Genomic DNA, 19223 nt, shown 5'->3' with positions numbered 1-19223 from the left:
TCTCACTCTGGATGCCACACACCTATGGGCGATGGTCAGCACTGTCTTGTTGGCAAACCGTTTGCTGATGGTTTGCTGGAGCAGCTGGTCTGTCTTCTGGTCCACGCTTGCTGTGGCCTCATCAATGCACAAGATCTGGAACATGTTGGGAGGGTTAGGAGGAGAGGGGAGAAGAGGGTTAGCTGAGGCTGCTACCCAAGCCTCCAGCCCCCACCTCCTGGTCTGGCCCAGGCCAGCCCACAGCTCCCCACCTCCAGCTCTAAAAGGAAAATGAACTCGGTCCCTTGAGACCTCTCCCCAGTCTTCTTCCTCAGCCCTCACCTGTCCCCTGCCTTCTTCCTGGCCCTCTCGAATGGCCCTCCCTCTTGTCTTACCTTGGCATCTGTGAGGAGAGCCCTGGCCAGACACAGAAGCTGCCTCTGCCCCAGAGATAAGCGCCGGCCCCCCTCGCCCAGCTCACCATCCAGACCACCTGCAAAGCACAGCATCTTCACCCTGGGGTTCCAAGCCTCCTCCAGCCCCTCTCTGCTTGCTCTTCCTGCCACCACGCAGGACAGGACACTCACCCATAGACTCGATCACCTCACTCAGGTGGCACTGCTCCAGTGCCTGCCATAGGGCCCCGTCCTCATACAGGCCCCGGGGATCCAGGTTTTCCCGAACGGTCCCGCTGAACAAAAAGGGCTCCTGGGGGATGATCGCCAGCTGGGATCTGGGGGGACAGGGGTTGAGGCTCGAGATGTGACCACTTCTGCTCCCAGCACAGGTCTCAGTTATAGGTCCAGCCCTTCAGGAGAGCGTGGGGTAGGACTTGATCACAGTCCCCATCCTGCTCCCTGCTTGGTCAGCCATGCACCTAGAATTGTGCTGGTGCTATGAGGAACACCAAGGAAACCAAAGGCCTGAGGGGCGAAAACAGAACAAGCATAAGCCAAACTGTGTGGCACTGACGCCAGGGTCATGGGGCAGCAGTGGATGGCAAGGAACGGCCAGAGAGTGTGACTGGGTAGGGCACGCTTCCACATTGAAAGCAGGCCTGAAATCAGGTCCTGAGGCTCTCTCTGGTCAAGCCATAAGGGGAGGCCAGCACAGGTTACAAGAGAAGGCAGGAAGGCCAGGGCCAGGGCCTGGGGTCAGTAATGGCTTTAGGACAGCGCTTCCCCCTACCTTTTCCCATATCATGGAACTAAGAGAAAATTATAACAGAGTAACGTGGTTGGGGGAATGTTTGGCTCCAGATGAAGCCACTTGTGGCCAGGGGCTACTGGCCCAGGTCACCAGCTGTCCCAAGCCCCAGGGCACGGCACCTGGGAGGCTCTGATTCAGGAGACAGTGACCGGTGGTCTAGAGTGGAAGGCATCATGTGCTGGGAAGTCCAAGATGAAGCTGGGAAGGTGAAAGCCTTAAGGCCGCAGCTTTGAATCCAGGCCTGAGTGCAGGGAGCTCACTATTCTAGCCTGCTTGTCCCACCCTCTGTCTCACCTCCTGATCCACCCTGGCTGCTGTGTGTTGATATAAAGCCTTCCTGGCTGGGCCTTCCTCTCCCTACCAGTGGCCGTGTCCCCTCTTCTCACTCCCCCACACCTGAGCTCGGCCAGCTCCAGCTGGCTGGTGTCCACGCCGTCCAGCAGCACTCGCCCGGAACTGGGCTCCAGCAGCCGGAAGAGCACCAACAACAGGGAGGACTTGCCGGAGCCCGTGCGGCCCACGATGCCCAGCTTCTCCCCAGGCCGCACGCGGAAGGTCACCCCATCCAGGGCGTTGGGCAGCCCCGGCCGGTACACCAGCACCACATCCTGGAACTCCACGCTCCCCTGGCTCAACCAGCCGATGCCCAGCTGGTGGGGTCCATGCATGGGAGAGGGCGGGAGACGGGTGAGATGGTGGGGAAGGGCGGAGGGACGGGTTGAAGAGTGGAAGGGAGGGACGGATGGTGTGAGAGGAGAGGTGGGGAGAGTTAGGAGGGATGGGGGACAGGCACGTAGAATGGGGAGATCACAAGGGACACTACAGGAGTGGAGAAACGTTGGTGAGGGGCACAAGGAGAGGAACTGGGGGCGCCTTCAGGGTGCCAGCGCCCAGGCTGGGGCTACCTGTGGCTGCTGGCCCCGGGGCTCCTGGGGCAGGTCACAGGAGTACTCCTCCAGCCGCTCAACGCTCACCAGCATGGCTTCTGTCTGCGTGAAGCTGCTCACTAACCCTGAGAGCAGGCCTGTCAGGGACAGGGCATAGGACAGCGACAGGCCCACCAGTCCTGGGGGAGGAGACAGAGGACAGAGCGCTAGGGCAGGCTTGGACACTGGGATGCGTGTAGGGAGGGGGTGGGCAGAATGGGCGAACCCTAAGCTGTGGACCGTGGGCATTTAAAGGAAGCTAGCACTGAAGCGGGAAGATGCAGGAGCCAGGCCAGGCCCACGGGAGGCTGGATGCAAGGGAGAGGGTGGGCCTGGAAAGGCTACGCAGGGGGACAGGGAGAAGGCAGGTGGACTGGGGTGGGGTAGTAGGCGCTGAGGACGGGGTGAACAGGCGCAGGTGGTGATCAGAAGACCTGTTTAGCCCCAGACCCACCACTACCCGGCAAGGGACTCCTCGAGACTCAGCATCCCCAACTCTGAAACGGGGGTCTTGAGAATGACAACATCCTCACAGGGAATCCTGGTCAAGAGGTGAAAATCCTTGGTGGTAAAGGGAGACGTCATGGTAGTCAGGGGGGTGGGGGGGATGAGGAATAACAGGCTTCTGAGGTGAGACTGAAGGGCCCCGGGTGGCACCTGGGTTGGCGAGGCCCTGCTGGTGCTGCACCAAAGCGATGCCCGCGATAGCGCTGACCACTGCAGCCCCCATGAGCTGTAGCCGGATGTCCAGCCACTGCATCGTGGCACTGGCAGCAAACTGGCACCTCTGGTTGAGCTCCAGGAGTCTCTGGTTCTCCTCCTCAAACCTGGAGGAGGCCATGCTGTGGCTGCATTGGCCCGCCCAGACTTCCTCCCTGCAGAACACCCCCTCCTTGGCGCTGGCCCGCCTGCCCCCAGGCCGCACCTCAGAGCTACGGAGGAATCAGTGCGCTCTTTCACAGGGGGGCTTCTCGGCCTCACTAACCTGTTTTTCCTGTTTCCTTCCTCTCTCCCCTAGTGCCATCATCCACCTTTCTCTTCTCAGGGGACCTGAGATCCACCACCAATCCCCTCCACCAACTTCACCCCGACCATCCCAGCATCTCATGCCTGTGGCTCTGGCTGGAAGAGGCACTCACACACCTGTAGGTGGCCCCGGCGGCCCGGAGCACAGGGAGGCCGGCCAAGGTGTCGGCCAGGTGGGTATAGAGGGGAGACAGGCTGAGGCTGCCCAGGCGCCGCAGCTCCCGCGAGGAGGCCCTGTAGTGGCTCTGCACGTGATAGTAGATGACGCTCAGAGGCGGCAGCAGCAGCAGCAGCCAGGGCAGGCTGAAGCCCAGCACAGCCAGGAGCCCCAGCAGGCCTGCTGCGTTGGCCAGCAGGATGTTGAGGATGAAGGGCAGGCTGTCATCCGCACAGGCCACGTCAGAGGAGAAGCGGTTGAGGACCCGGCCCGTGGGTGTGGAGTCGAAGAAAGTCACCGGAGCCTGGGAGAAGAGATGTGGTTGGGCCAGGGTAGGACAAGGCAGAAAAGCCGCGGAGGCCGCCCCCGGGGAGGTGGGCTGGGGGGAAAGGCCCAAGGCAGAGGACAGGAAAGCAGTAAAGTGTTCCCAGAGTTCAGGGCACCGAGGAGGGGCTGGAAGAGCTTAGAACAATACCCCAGGGTGGGCAAGAGAGGGGCTCTCTGTCCCTCTGGCTGGTGGGGACCCTGAGAGGCCAGGCTGGCCACCCCTCTACCTCTATGCTACGCGTGCCTACTCAGCTTTTGAGGGCAGGGAGCTAATCCCATTCCAGAAGGTGGAGACCTCAGGCCATGTTGAGTACAATTTCAACGTCAGGAGGAACACCCTGACTGCCTGTGGCTGGACAGAGTGGTGAGGACAGCGGTCAAGTCAATACTGTCTCATGGTCAAGGGCTCAGGCTCTGGAATCAGACTGCCCCTTGGATTCCAGCCCTGATGCTTATCAGATGTGAGACCCCAGCCAAGGGGGCTTCCTTTCCTCAAGGCCCCCATCCTTCATCTCCAAAAGGGGGACGGTAATGGAACCACACATCCTGGAGCTGATTGCATAGACAGCAGCCAGGGGCTCAGCGGAGCCTGCCTGCCACAGAGCAGGGGCTCAGGAGCTATTTAGACTACTCATTACTGGGAGGTACCGTCTCAAAGACAACCCTTTTCCTTTCCCCGCCTTCCCTGTCTCCCAACTCTCGGCCTTTACTGGGAGAACAGTCCTATCTTAAGGCAGGGAACTAGGTCAAAGGGACTTGCGAATGTCACCCCTAATGTCAGCTTATGATAAAATCAATTCCTTCACAGCCTGAAGATGTGAGCAGACAGTGGGCAGCTGCTCCCTGAGAGGCAAGGGAAAGACCCACACAGTCCTGGGTTAATGGCCACAGGACTAGCTTGCCCCAGTCACATGCACTCTCAGAGCCTGTTTCCTCATCTGTAAAAAGAGGATAACAGTACTCACTTCACAGGGTTATAAGGAAGCCCTAATAAGATACCAGACAAAAAAGAGCTTTGTAATAATAACATCGTTAATAATAATTGCTAATTGAGCATGCAGTATATGCCAGGCACTATGCTAAGTGCTTTCCATGTACTGATGAATCCTCATAATGTACTATAGGGTAAGCAACAGACAACATACACACACAGCAACAGGCATGGATCTTAAAATGAGCTCTAAATAAAACCGGAAAGAAAAGAATGTCATTTATAAAACTGCTGCTGCTGCTGCTAAGTCACATCAGTCGTGTCCAACTCTATGTGACCCCATAGACAGCAGCCCACCAGGCTCCCCCGTCCCTGGGATTCTCCAGGCAAGACCATTGGAGTGGGTTGCCATCTCTTTCTCCAGTGCACGAAAGTGAAAAGGGAAAGTGAAGTCACTCAGTTGTGTCCGACTCTTAGCGACCCCATGAACTGCATCCCACCAGGCTCCTCCATCCGTGGGATTTTCCAGGCAAGAGTACTGGAGTGGGGTGCCATTGCCTTCTCTGCACATGAACTAAGGGGTGGTTAACTCAGTCCTCTGAGCTTGAAGTCCAACTGGAAATGACTCAGGAAGAGTCTCTTCTCCTCACGTTACAGACGAGAAACCCATAGGCTTAAGTAACTGGATTTGAACCCAAGCAGCTGCTCTGCTCTCAGTCTCTCCAGGTCTCAAGGTGTCAAGTGCTGCACCCATCTGAGAGGAGCTGATTTCTCCTGAGGACTGGGGGATGTGACGGGCCCCCCAGTGGAACCCAGGTACTGGGAGGGGCCCCTGAGGCCACCTCCACCCTCCCGTCCCCTCACCATGAGGACTCGACCCAGGAGGCGGCGATGCAGGGTGGCGGCTGCTCGGAGGGTGCCCGCCGCGAAGAGTATAGCCCGGAGAAGGGTGCAGAGGGAGTTGACCCCAGCGATGGTCGCGTACACGGTGAGGTAGAAACGGAGGTCTGAGGAGCCGTTGGGGGCAGCTTTGGGCAGTGGGAACACTGAGGTGCTGGATGGTGGGGAGGGGGCTGTGGGTAACCAAAAGTGGGGCCACTCAGGGTTCCCTTCCCCGCCCCCACGCCACCTCTCCCCACCTTCCAGAAGACACAGCCCCTGTAACGGCAGCCCCCAGCTCACTCCCTGCCCAGGAACCAATGAGAGCCCCAGACCTGTGCCCCGGCCACTCACTAGAGGCTCCCGGGGGAGAAGAGGAGCAGCTGGGCAGACAGCGGCCCCGCAGAGCCCAGCCTGGTGGGGGCTGGCGCCTCCTGGGAGCTATTCTTGGCTGCCTTTAGCTCAGAGATCCAGTGGGAGAGCCACCAGTCGGCCGCGTTCCTGGTGGCTGGGGGGATGGGAGAGAGAAAGCTGCCGGACAGACTCACCTTCCTCATTCCATTCAGATACCCTCTTCTGCCCTTGACTCTGGTTTCTACCCTCCTTGGCCCCCAGCCCTCCCTACCTTGCCACCACCCCGTGTCCTCCCTAGTGTACGTGTCTTTCCCGGGCCAGTCACCCTTCGGCTCTGGGGAGAGTGTGATCTTAAATCTGCAGAATGGGAAGTCAGCCTTGCGGGCAAGTCAGAAGATGGCTACAGAGCCCAGCCTCCCTACCCCTCGCCAGTCACGGGACTCTCAGAATTAGACACGTGCCTCTGGTCCCAGCTGCTGCCCACGCCTGGTGGGTCTCTGGGCTTTGTCATGATTAGCACAAGGTGAGGCAAGTGACAGGGACCTAGACAACAGGGCGAGTGGGGGAATGAAGGCCTGCAGAGATTGCTCCTACCTTGCATGAGAAGCAGAGAGAAGAGGATGGCGAGAGCCATGCCCCAGCCCACGGCCCTCCAGTAGGCACGGTACACATGGAAGGCCACGGCGCCCTCCTTCTTGCTTTCCTCCTGCCGCAGCTGGCCAGATGCGCTCTCCTCCACCTCCAGCCCCTCCTTTGTCTTCTTTGGGTTCTCCATGGACCAGGCTGTGGCTGCGAGGATCAGAGAGGTGGCGGGGTGGGGAATTCAGCTTATAGAATGATAGCCGAAAACCTCAGTGTTTTCAGGGGCAGGCAAGCTTCCTAGAAACCTGTCTCTACAAGCATGGTGGGGAAGAGCAGGCCCTTTCCTCTCACCCCCAGACCGTACCTGGGTCAGACTCTTGTCCAGCCTCAGCCCAGGCTCTGGGGGCAGCTTGTACCAATGGCAGGATCTCAGAGGGAGGCCCTGGAAGGCAGCAGGAGAGATTAGGAGGGGGCTCTTTGGGGTGCAGTCTATGTGTTTCTAAACGTGTCAGCCAGTCCACCTTCCATGCTCTTTGGAACCCCTACCTGACTTCCCCTAGCAGGCCTCTGCCCTGGACCCCCAGACCCTGAGCAGAACCCTCAAGTTCGGCCCTCCTTCTGTGTCTGGAGCCTGATCAGCAGAGACAGAAAAGGTCCACCCCTGGGAGGAGAGTTATGGCCACGTGTGAGCACCCAGTCCTGTCACTACTGCTGGGCTTTCTCCTCATACTTCCTGCAACTCCTAACACTGCCGGAGCTTCATTTCCTCCTGCTTCTATCTAGTGAACCTACAGATGGTCATTTCCCTCTGGATAATAATCCATCAGAGTTTCTATGTATCTATTTGTAAATAAAATGACGGTTCTAAACCTGACTCTCTCTTCTCTGAGGACATCAGACTGCTCTCAGAGATCCTAGTACTCTAGGTTTCCCCAAGCCCCGAGTCCCAGATCCACGGCTCCTTTCCCTCCTGTTCTCCATCCTTCATGCCAGTTCTGTGACGGCAGGAGAGGGCCTCCCATCAGACAGAAGGATGAGGGGGACCCAGGACACACACAAGGCAGGTGGCCGAGTCTCCCCTTGATGATCCATCTGTCGCACCCAGCAGGTGACTCCCTCACTCAGCCTGGCTCCCGCCTGGCCTGGTGGCCCATGTTACCGGCCCGGACGAGGCGCCCGGCCTCCAGCAGCAGCACCATGTCAGCCTGCTCCAGGTACTCAGTGCGGTGGGTGCACAGCAGCCGCGTGGTGTGGCTCAGCACTCCCAGGATGCACCTGTGCAGCAGGTGGGTGGCCACGTCTGCATCCACGGCAGCCAGAGGGTCATCGAGGAGGTACAGCTCCTTTTCCTGGGGAGGGGGGTGGGGACACCATGGGAGCCAGGTCCTCTGGCCAGAACCCAGACCTCTCCAAGCACGTGATCTTGAGGCCGTCATGCAGGAGGGTTGAGAGGAACTCTGGGGGCTATCCCTATAGCAGTAAAGAAGGAAGTGAGACCAGAGGGTGGACTTGCCTCCAGTAAAGTGAGGCCAGTGCTCAACTGTGCTGGTTCTATCCCTCAGGCCACATAATGTTTTTTCCAAAGGGTCTTTAATGCTGCCTTGAATCAGCAAAAGGAGGATGGGATGGCCAAAGGACCAACACCTTAGCAGCACAGAGGAGGGAGGGAAGAAACCGGATGCTGATGGAAATATCCCCACACCACCCCCTCACCCCTCAGCCAAGCTTCTGAGTCCCGAGGCTCCAGACACCTCTTGTCTTCAACTTACCTGGTAGACAGCACGAGCCAGGGCAATCCGGGCCCGCTGTCCCCCGCTGAGGGTCACGCCTTTCTCCCCCACCTCCGTCTGGTCCCCAGCAGGCAGGATCTGATAGGACAGGCCTCCCGGTGTTGGTCAGCGAGCTCCCAGTACCTTCTGCCCCATTTCCCATCCCTCCATTGGGAAGAAATGGCGAGGGTGAGAGAGCCAGGGAGTTTGAGGAGACTGAACTTAAATTTGGGGTGTCGGAGCCAGAGGGGGCAAACCACAACTCCAGCAGCAACAAGCATGTGTTGGACACTTTCTATTTTCCTATTTTGGCCATCCCTTGTGGCATGAGAGATCTTAGTTCCCCAACCATGAATCAAACCTATGTCTCCTGCAGTGGAAGCACAGAGCGTTAAACACTGGACGGCCAGGGAACCCCGTTGAACACCTTCTATGTGCTGAGCAGTTTACATGCATCCTCTCACCCAAACCCACAGCAACCTTCTGATGTTGATACTATCTCATTTCACAGGTAAGACCAAAGCTCAGGGTACATAAGCTGTCCAAGGTCATTCCATAGCAAGTTAAGGGCGGGACACGAATGCAGATTCTTAACCACACTCACTACCCTGACTACAGGTAGTCACACTCACTACCCTGCCTTTTTCACAGGCAAGGATGAAGATGGGCAAATTCGAAGTGAAACTTCCCTAGGCTTTTAGAGGAGGAAGGTACCTGAGCCTCCCTGTGGCCTAGGGAGTGGTCTCCTTTGCTAAGGGGTCCTCATGCCAGAGGAAGCACTTGTGGTCCACCAGACAGTGGCTCCTCTGAGGGAAAAGCTTTGTGATTCACCTCTTTTTCTTAGTGCTCAGAGCAGTTCCCTGCACCCAGGAGACATGTGGGAAATGTCTCCGAGGTAGAAGCAAATGAGAAGTGGACAGAGGATGTCCCATGGTCAGTCAGAGGTCTTCCTTTCCAGGGATGTTCCACATCTACCTGGACAGGGTAGTGCTGACCACAGTCCTGCCGGGGAAAAGTCAGGGGACAAAGCTGGACTCTCATTCCCCTAAATTCAGCATTCTGGATGTGGGGGTTCTAGTGGCTTGCCAGACTTCTCTAGAATGACCATGACTCTTTCAGGGGGAGGTGGGGGAAGGCCTCTTGAATCAGAACCATTAGCCAGATCTGCAGAGAGCTAAACCTCATGGGAAACCCGCCCCTAGTCTCAGAGACCCACAGAGTCCCCCAGCTGCTGTGTGGAGTACCTGGTCACCAGCCCGTACACTTGCCAGGTGCTGCGCAGACGTGGGACACTCTGTGAGGACCATAGCCTGGCGGCCAGTCCTGGATAAATGACGCCCGAGTACAAGCAACCCCTTCCCAGAGAAGCAAGTCTCTGACCTGCCGGTGTCAGGGACAAAGGGAAGCAGGAGGCCAGGCACTCACACTGAGGTCCTCATTGAGGGCGCAGGCCTCCAGCACTTCCTTGTACAGCTGGGCGTCAAATGTCTTCCCAAAGAGAATGTTGTCTCGGATGGTGGCAAACTGGATCCAGGGCTCCTGGGTGGCCAGGCCGAAGCCTTTGGACAGCCCCCACACTGCCACCTGCCCACAGAGCCTGCAGAGACCAAGGCCAGCAGTGTGGGGCCGGCTCCCTGCTGGTCCCCTCCCGGCTCAGCCCCTGCCTCTCAGAAGCCTCTCCTGATGGCTGTCTTTTGCACGGGGGCCCCTTTCATGTCACATGGCTCTCTGGATTGGCAGCCACTGAGGTCAAGGGGTCCTAAGGAGGCTGGAGGCCCCCTGTGGACCGGTAGGGCAGAAACTGCTCTTTGACTGCAGTCAAACAGCTATCAAGGTCAAGGTGCTCAGAAAAGAGTGTGGCCAGCACCCCACACACATTCACTCTCACAGTGAAACAAGTAGGTCCTCCCTCACTTCTGTTCCTCTCTGGATCCCTTCCGACACTCTCTGAGAGCAGCTGATGCCAGGTGTTTCCATTTATTTCTTCACTCACTTCTAACACTCTGCAGTGATGGTTATGCTGCTGCTGCTAAGTCGCTTCAGTCGTGTCCGACTCTGTGCAGCCCCATAGATGGCAGCCCACCAGGCTCCTCCGTCCCTGGGATTCTCCAGGCAAGAACACTGGAATGGGTTGCCATTTCCTTCTCCAGTGATGGTTATGAGAATCCACTTCCTTGACTGCCTTTCCCTTTCCAGACTGAAATCTATCCCAAGAAAGGGACCAGGTCTTGCTCATCTGGGCATCTCTGGCCCCTAAAACAGTGTCTACCACATAGCGGGGGCCAGGGAGGCGCTGGCGAAGGGCAGAACTAAGGATGGGGGTGCCGGCAAGTTGCTTACCTGTGCAGCTCCCCGGTAATGGCGGCCAGCAGCGAGCTCTTCCCGCAGCCCACCTTCCCCACGATGCCCACCAGCATTCCCTGTGAGGAAGCCACAAGCATGAGTGTCAGCCCTCCCTCCAGAGGCCCTGGGCTGCCAGTCACCCCACAGCTTCTCTCTAGGCCCCAGTTAAGCCTGAAGGGAAAGATTTCCCCAGCCCACAGATTAAGGTGTGCTTCAGTGACAGATGCGATGCTGGCCCCGGGGGAGCAGTGTTTTATTCTCCACTCAGAGAAGCATCAGTTTCACTGTGTGAAGAGCCTCTGGAGAGGAACAGTGTGCCAGAGAGATGGGAGGAAAACTGTCCTTGAACTTTCCAGGAAAGCACTGAGGCAGGCAACTCAGGATGGGGACAGGGGAAGGAAGGACTGCAGGCTTTGGGGCCTGCAGAGTGGGCTGGCTAAGTTCACCTGCAGCCAGACTTCTAAAGACTCAGGACAAAAAGCAATGTTTATACAAATGCCCATTTCTGTGACCTGCAGTTTAAAATTTTCTGTGCTCCCTTCCTTGCTTGGCTGTAACATACATTCATGGAGCTGTCTGTGTGTTCAGTCGTGTCCCCCTCTTTGGGATCCCATGGACTGTAGTCCACCAGGCTTCTCTGTCCACGGGATTTTCCAGGCAAGAATACTGGAGTGGGTTCACAAAGGAAAACAATTCCTTCTCTAGAAAAAGGTGGGATCCTAGCAGCTGTCTGTGGTGCCCACCCTGGCAGCCAGGGTGAGCCTGTCTTTGAGTGGGTACCAGACCAATCTGAGACCTAGCCCTGGGAACCCCCCTCCTCCTGTCCAGGGCCTGTAAGTGGAAGGGCTCTCTGCAGGCCTACTTCTGTTTGGGGGAGAGCAGATCCAGAGAGGAAAGGAGGCAGATCTAGAAGGAGCGAACAGAAGGACCAGCTCGGCAAGTCGAGGCCTGGCTCCGAGCTGCGGCCGAGATCTGCCCAGGTGCTTGACTGTGGATTCTGCAATTCATCCCTATATCCGTCTTACAAAGTCTTGTTGGCTTAAGCTAGCTCCAGCGGCTTTCTATGACTTAAATCCAAAAAAACCCCAACTGACACGTTAGTAAAATTCCTTTGAAAAATTCCAGCCTTGTCTTGCCTGAACTAAGACAAAAAACAAAACATGTAGCCCAAGCCAGAAATGTGAGCCAAATGTGGTTGAGGCGGTTCAGGAACAGCTAGAGAACACCGGGTTGAGCTGTGGGGCAAAGGGTTGGACACGGGTCAGGGGAGAGTGAAAACTTAGGACTTGATGAGCAGGAGTTGCTGTCTTGCCAGGAACGTTCTTACAAGTGCTCCTTTGACGATGTATGCCCTGGTGTGAGTCACAGGGTGTGATGCCTTTTCACCAGGCTAAATAGAGGATTATCTAACCATTTGCAATATCCTTCTGAGAAGGGGCTGCTGGGGCTCCCCAGCCTGGGGAAGATGCTGGACAAGTTATGGGGTCTGTTCTGAACTCGACAGCCCCCGCAGGACAGAGAGAGACAAATGCAATTGCTGGTCTGGACTAGGCGGACATGAGCGGTCTGGCGACCAGCGATGGATGTGACTGCTCTGAAGCAGCTAGGTGTTAGAAAAATGCCATCCTGAGATAAAAATCTCATCACCTCTCCAATTCAAGCCTGCCCACCAAAACCTCTCTGTTCGTCCCCTCGGTAATAAGAGCCACAGGGGCCACTGCTATGACTGGCTCTGTCCTGGTCTATCAGTCACTGAGCTCCCATGTCTTTCTTTAGTCTGGAGACTCTCCTAGGGCGTTTGACCAACGAACCTTTTTCACTTCGAGGTGACTGATGAAGGTTTCCTGGCTGGTTCCAATTGGGTCCCAGGAGAACAGAGCTTCGTGTAGCTCCAGGGCTGCAGATGGCTCTGTCGGGGGATCTGTACAAGGAAGAGGCCACTCACCTTGGGCTTCTAGTCCACAACCTACTTGCCCAGGGATAGTCTGGCCTCAGTCTTGGTCTGAGGATTCTCCCTGGGGAAATGACCACCTGCCCCACCTAGACTCTGTTCCTCTGGCTTCTCTTGGCAGCATCTGTGTACTGCAACTGAAGGACTACAGATCTCTGCTCCCCTGTGCCAGGTTCTTCCCACCAGCTTCCCATTACCTGGGCTGTAGTAGGCCTGGGGGTCATGGTTGGGAAGGTCGAGGAAATGCTGGATCCGGTCCAGGGACACTTTGGCCTCAAGGAGGCCGTTGATCACCCAAGGGAAGTTGTTGAGGGGAAGAATGAGCATGCGCACCAGTGCCAGGGCAGTGAACACCTAAGTGGGGTCAGAGGTGGGTGGGGGAGGGGTTGAAGCATCACCTAAAGCTTAGGAATTATCTGAAGGCCTGCTCTATGGGTGGCCCTGCAAACACGTCTGTGGAGGGGAGAACAGGCAGCAGCAGAACTGAGGGCTTAGCTGGTTGATATTTGGGTTACAGATGGTAGAGGTGGCCACTCTAAGAATATCAGAAATCCCAGATACCCTCCAGGGACTCAGGTCACTCCCTGATAAACACACATGCCCAACTCACGCTGAGACCTTCTCAGAATTTCTAAGGGGCGACATCTCCTGGCTAGACCCAGCACTCGATCCATCCTGCACTGGATCATGAATTTTTCCCCCAGGGCTATCAGAATGAGGCTAAGGGGACCCAACAAGAAGTTGGAGAGGAAGAGGTGGGGAAAAGAAGTAATTCCTTCGCAGAGGGAAGGGTCATATATCCGAGGCCTCAGATGAAAGGTCCCTTCAGAGAACTTCCCCTCAGTAGGGGAAGGGGAAGGCAGACAGGGGCCCTCCACTCCTTCCCAGCAGCATGAGGCCCCCGGCCCACGCCCCACTCCATTGTGGTCTCTGTGCTGCTGCTTCCGTCTCACATCTCCCTGCAGCCATGCCCCCCCCCCCCCCCGCCAGCCTTCCTGGTCCTCACCTTGGTGGCAGTGAGCTGGTGCCCCGTGAGGACATAGGTGATAAAGATGACGATGGAGATGACGACCGGCAGGGCAGCCCACAGGTACACACAGACCGCATCCAGGTACTTGATGACCCGGAGTCGCCCCAGCTCTCGAGCTCGGCAGGCCTCCACGCGGGCCCCCAGCGCCTGCTCCCACCCGAAGAACTTGATGACACGCATGCCACTCAGCAGCTCTGTCACGAGCTAGGGACAGGAACAAGAGAGCAGGGCGAAGTGGAGACACTGCTCACATGTGTTCTCCTCTGCCCAGCCTCCCCCAGGCTCCCGGCATGGGGTGTCAAGGACTTGGAGCTCCCCTATGCCCCAGCTGGGGGCAGGCTGGAGCTGGAATCCCCCCACCTTCTCAGCAGATGAAGTGGTCGAAAGTACGAGGGCAGTGGGGGGAGGTCACCACACTGGGGTAAAAGCACTCCTTCCATTAGATGAGGGACTAAGAACCATTCCCAAAGCCAGAAGATGTGGGCTTCAGGGGCTAGTCACCAGTCTGGCCCCACAGCTTGGGGGGTATAGAAACCATTCCTGTAGGAGTACACACCACAGCCCAGGGTTGGGCAGGCTGATAGACCCAGGTAAGATGGGCAAGGGCCAGAGAAGCTCCTTGGATCCTAACACTCAAACATCTCCCGCCTGCAAGCCAGGGAGGCACTGGGAGCCTTCCCAGGAGGCCCTAGAGACTGGTCAGTAGCTGTCATGGGTAGGGGAAAAGGCCATGCCATAACCAGCTATCAGGGACACCCCCTCACCATTAGCACTCGGAGCTATGCCAGTGAGAGATGGACAACTGTGCTGTATGGACCCGAAGCCCACCATCCCCTCTGAAAAGGTACCACAATCACTGTACATTGCAGAACTGACTCAGCCAGACCCTCACACCTAGAGTTGGCCCAGGCAGGGGAGATGGCTGCTCCCTTCCCCATAGCCCATCCCAAAAAGGCAGCTGGGGTTCTCCTAGGCCTCTACATGTGGCTATGGGGCACTCCATGCTGAGATGAGGAGGCTGGAGACTTGGATCCTGGCTCTAACACTAAAATCCCATTTGGCCCCAGATAGCTCAGTTCCCACCTCTCTCAGGGTTGCAGAAGCTGATACTATAACATTACTAACAGGCCACATTAACTTAGTGCTTACTTTGTAACTGGCACCGTGATGAGCAGCGTCTTGCACGATCCTCCCAACTGTGCTATGAGGCAAGCTATGATTACCCTCATTTCACAGATGAGGAAACAGGAGTCTCAACGAGGTGAAGTGACTTGTCTGAAGTGACTGAACTAGTAAGTGGTAGAATCAAGATGTGAACCCCATCTGTCTTTCTCTGGTCTGAGCTCCTAACTTTTAGAGCACACACTCACTCTCTCAGGTATTATGCATGGGAGACCTGGGCACCAGAAGGCTGGGTGGGGTCTCTGGAAGGCTGAGGGACCCAGGCAGCCCCTCACCTTAACCCGTGCGTCTTTGTGCTGTAGCATCTCCTGGTTGCTGGCCATGATGCGGGTGGCAATCACTTTGTTGACGGGTACCAGCAGCAGCGCCAGGATCAGACCACCCACGAAGGACACACCCACCTGCTGGTACAGCAGATAGAGGGTGATGGCCAGTTGCAGGGGCAGGCCCCAGGCCTCATGAAAGCTCCCAGCAAAGTTGAGCAGCCGCTCGGAGTCGGTGCCTAGTAAGTTCAGGACCTCCCCGGCAGGAGGGCGTCTGGGCCCCAGCTGTAAAGCCTTTCGGTACAGGATGTTCAGCACAGACCCCCGTGCCTGAAGAGCCACCTTCCGAACTTCATACCCATACTGATTCTGCAGCACGGCTCCCAGAACGGCCCCTCCGGTAAGCCCCAGGGCATATAGCAGGCCGTGGTTTAGTGGCTCTTGCCCCTCCTCCAGGAAGCCCACCAGGAGGGACAGCAACAAGGGCCCTGAGAATCCCAGCATGGTCCCCACCAGCTTGAGCAGTCCAAGAGCCAGGTAGCAGTGCCCAAAGGCCCCATACAGGGTCCTCCACAGCCGGGCCCCCTCCTGCCACTGCGCCTGGAAGACACGGGCTAGGTAGGTCGGGTGCAGCCTGCGGGGGAGGTGGCAAGTGTCCTGGGGCTGCCGGAGCTCTCCCCGGGCCCCGCAGGCCAGCAACGGTGCCAGCCAGGCATAGGAAAAGCGGGACAGCCAGCTCTCCCCATCTTCAGCCACCTCGGGCTCCTGGCCCTCAGAGAGGAGGGGCTCATGGGCCCAGGGTTCCCGTGGCCGCCCAGGGACTGCCCAGCCCAGTCCATAGGCCAAGAGAGCAGCCAGCTGCAGGATGAGGAGACACAGGCGGGAGAGGGGCCCTGTGAGAAGCGGCGGCAGGAGTGTGCCTCGCTGGCAGTGCCACAGCAGGGTCAGCACCAGGGCTGGGGCCGGCAGGAAGGCAGCCAGAGCCAAGGCCAGGGGCCCCCGGGAGCGGCCATGTGGGGCATGAGCCAACACCCACAGGGCCAGGCTGTGGCTGATCCAGGCCACGGCCGCCACACCCCCTGCCAGCACCTCAAGCCCTGTGGGCCCTGGGCCTGCCCCTGGTGGCAAAATGACTGGAAGCAGGTCGAGCAGTGGCAAGACGGCGAGCAGGACAGAGGCTGCGAGTCGGAGGCGCCAGCCGGGACTGCAGTGTGGGGCGTAATCTGGATTCCTGGGGACAACAGGGGGAAAGAGAAAAGAAGGCAGGCACATCACAGCTGACTCAGGGCCCAGAGAGACTTCCAGCAACTCACTCACGGAGGGAGTCAATTCCCTTTCCTGCTTTGTATACCTTTTCATCCCATTTTATCCTGGAACTCATGGTCTTTTCTCCCAGGAAATCTTCCTGGATTAACCTAATCCATTTTCTCATTTCTATACCATTTCTGATCATTCTTTCACCACAGAAATAAAAACAATTCTGAGGTAAGGTTGTACTGAACATGAAGACCCTAATTACCAAACAAACAAATAAAACACACACACGTCACCTCAACCTAAATTTCCTACAGATAACCTCTATGGGGTGAGTTTTCACTTTTACAAAAGTATCTACTCAAAAGAGCCCTTTTGCAGCCATGAAATTAAAAGATGCTTGCTCCTTGGAAGAAAAACTATGACAAACCTAGACAACGTATAAAAAAGCAGAGACATCACTTTGCCGACAAAGGTCTGTCCAGTCAAAGCTATGGTTTTTCCAGTAGTCATGTATGGATGTAAGAGTTGGACTGTGAAGAAAGCTGAGTGCCGCAGAATTAATACTTTTGAACTGCGGTGTTGGAAAAGACTCTTGAGAGTCCCTTGGACAGGAAGGAGATCAAACCAGTCCATCCTAAGGAAATCAGTCCTGAATATTCATTGGAAGGACTGATGCTGACGCTGAAGCTCCAATACTTTGGCCACCTGATGTGAAGAGCCGACTCACTGGAAAAGACCCTGATGCTGGGAAAGACTGAAGGCAGGAGGAGAAGGGGATGACAGAGGATGAGATGGTTGGATGGCATCACCGACTTGATGGACATGAGTTTGAGAAAGCTCCAGGAGTTGGTGATGGACAGGGAAGCCTGGCATGCTGCAGTCCATGGGTCGCAAAGAGTTAGACTTGACTGAGCAACTCAACTGAAAACGAGCCCTTAAATTCACCTGAAGCACTATTAGATGAATAATAATTTGATTTACACACAGCTTCTGTACTCTATTAGTATAGGTTAAACTTGCTGAAGCCTCAGGATATTCCACTCTCTGTCTCTCTAATGGTTGTAGAAAACGGTGTGGATCATTTTTGCAGCTCCATTAGCTGAAGAAAAACATCTTTTGAGTTTTGTCTGTATCTTCTTGGCTTGCAAAAAATGTTTTTAATAAACAAGAGTGAACTACTTGCATTAAAAAACACTCCCTTTGTTGTTGGCAGGGCTGGGTGACTGAAAATTTTAATTGTAGAGTAAAACGTTTGGCGTTTCCTTTAAAAAGTTCAACGATCACAGTTATACAAAAGGGTTTATATTTGAGTAAAAGTCGGTCTTTCATGATTCTACTTCTTAAGATGCAGGGCAGAATAAGAAACATTGTGAACCCTTGGAGGCTGGTACACTGGCTCCAAGCCTGGTCATTAACCAGGTTTACGAACATGGGCAAGCCGCTTCTTCTCTGCATCTCATTTTTCTTATCAGCACAGTGAACAGTGAGGAGTCTGGACCCAAAGCCCTCTGAGATTCTTTTCTGTCTGAGATTCTGGATCTCTCTTACCCGTTTGAACAACTTGCAAAGAGTCTGTTAAGTGAAGTGAGAGAAACATACTTTCTATGGATTACATGTTGGTCTTTCTTGCCTTTTCCTTACACTGTGAGTTCTGAAGGGACTATGCCCATTTTAAAAAGATACTTGTCTCAGCACAGTCGGTCTCCCTCTGTGCCATCTCCAGACTTTTGTCTCTGCATAAGGGACAAAGCAGGATTCCTCCAAGACCAAGCAGATCTGAAGCTTCTACTCAAGGAAGGGATTTGCCATCTCTGAAACTCATCTTAAGTAAGGACGCGTTTGTCCGTTAGACTAGACAAGTTAGACTTTCCTCCTGCCTTATCAGTAGCCAAAGTGAGATTAATTTTACCATATCCAGCTATACAGGAACTAAGCACAAAATCAAGGTGAGTTCAGCACCTGCATCTTATAGCCCCAAATGGAGGCAGGATTAAGGTTCTAATTTAGCTCTTCTCTTCTACCTACCGCTTCCTGTCCAGATGAGTACCTATGCTTTTCTTGGCCTAGAAACACTGAAGTTTCCTAGATGGCAGGGGTGAGAAACTGGTCCAACAGCTTCAGCACACATTAACCTTTTTGTCTTAAAAACACTGTTCACCCACTTTCGTCTCCAATTCATGACAAATGCGGTTGGGCATCTGATAATCTACAAAAGTGATGATTGCTACCATGCATTGGGCGTTTAAAAATGTGCCAGACTCTGCACTATATGCTTAAATGCATTATCTAATTTAAGTTTCTCAACAGTGCTATGAGGCACAAGGAAAACAGGTTAACTTGCCCTCAAACAGACACAATGCTTCAAAGTAGTAATGCCCACATTTTATTCTCCTTTTTCCCTAGAGACCTCACTATTTAGGGTACACTTCCGCGGAGACGTAGGTTTCGAGTGAAGTGTGCAGGTATACACGGACAGATGTCTGCACCTGTCTCTACTCACCTCGGGTGGCCCCAGTGGCAAGCACTGAGCACGGCCAGGAGCGTGTGGGGAAGGGCGCTGAGCACCAGCTGCGTGAAGCAGTGGCCGGTGGTGTCCCCCTCCCACACCGGGAGCGGCTGCAACTCGCTGGTGCCGCACAACCGGGCCAGGAACCTCTCCATCGAGGCCTCACCTGCGGGGAGAGCCGAGGGTGGAGGGAGGGAAGGTCTCTTCCAGAAGGAGGGAAATCCGCGTTCCCAAGGACCCAGCTCAGCCTGGGACCCTGCACCCGAGCGGGCGGGACGCCGACCAGGAAGCGGGGTGGAGCCAGAGTGACAGCGCGAACCCTGACTGACCTCGCCGCCTCCAACCCCGCCCACGACCCCCACCCCCACCCCGCCCCGGGGCCTTCCCTTGCTTCAGCCCGGAATCTGGACCCGGCAGTTCTTGCGTTACCTCAGCGGTAGAAAGCGAGTTGCTTAGGCTCCCAGAAGCTGGCGGCTTTCTGTACTGGTCCCCTAGCCGGGTTCCGCTTTTCCCCACTCCTTGTGTCCCCATCCCCAGAGATCCGGAACGTTT

The 19223-nt window shown here is 55.8% G+C and overlaps 1 protein-coding gene across 5 annotated transcripts in view; it reads right to left on the bottom strand.

The window, feature by feature from the left end:
• ABCC10 (ATP binding cassette subfamily C member 10) overlaps nt 1–19223 on the bottom strand; it is a 19954-nt gene extending 731 nt beyond the window's left edge. Inside the window, exons 1-21 of one of the 5 annotated variants that reach the window (XM_027959227.3) lie at nt 19101–19223; nt 18666–18837; nt 14921–16139; nt 13440–13667; nt 12631–12787; nt 12294–12403; nt 10480–10559; nt 9565–9736; nt 8140–8238; nt 7530–7719; nt 6735–6812; nt 6383–6577; nt 5789–5942; nt 5420–5609; nt 3258–3601; nt 2772–2941; nt 2094–2254; nt 1585–1838; nt 567–712; nt 375–472; nt 23–135 (exon numbers count right to left, since the gene is read on the bottom strand). In XM_027959227.3, coding sequence (XP_027815028.2) covers nt 23–135; nt 375–472; nt 567–712; nt 1585–1838; nt 2094–2254; nt 2772–2941; nt 3258–3601; nt 5420–5609; nt 5789–5942; nt 6383–6577; nt 6735–6812; nt 7530–7719; nt 8140–8238; nt 9565–9736; nt 10480–10559; nt 12294–12403; nt 12631–12787; nt 13440–13667; nt 14921–16139; nt 18666–18826 — 4319 coding nt within the window. In that variant the 5' untranslated portion in view covers nt 18827–18837; nt 19101–19223. Of the gene's footprint in view, nt 1–22; nt 136–374; nt 489–566; nt 713–1584; nt 1839–2093; nt 2255–2771; nt 2942–3257; nt 3602–5419; nt 5610–5788; nt 5943–6382; nt 6578–6734; nt 6813–7529; nt 7720–8139; nt 8239–9564; nt 9737–10479; nt 10560–12293; nt 12404–12630; nt 12788–13439; nt 13668–14920; nt 16140–18665; nt 18963–19100 lie in introns of those variants that run through there. The other 4 variants (XM_027959228.3, XM_060403197.1, XM_042237259.2 and 1 more) reach the window with 4 other exon arrangements.

This window comes from Ovis aries, chromosome 20 (assembly GCF_016772045.2).
Source record: "Ovis aries strain OAR_USU_Benz2616 breed Rambouillet chromosome 20, ARS-UI_Ramb_v3.0, whole genome shotgun sequence".
In the NCBI taxonomy this organism is placed as follows: Eukaryota; Metazoa; Chordata; class Mammalia; order Artiodactyla; family Bovidae; genus Ovis; species Ovis aries.
This window is presented reverse-complemented; position numbering and strand designations above follow the sequence as displayed.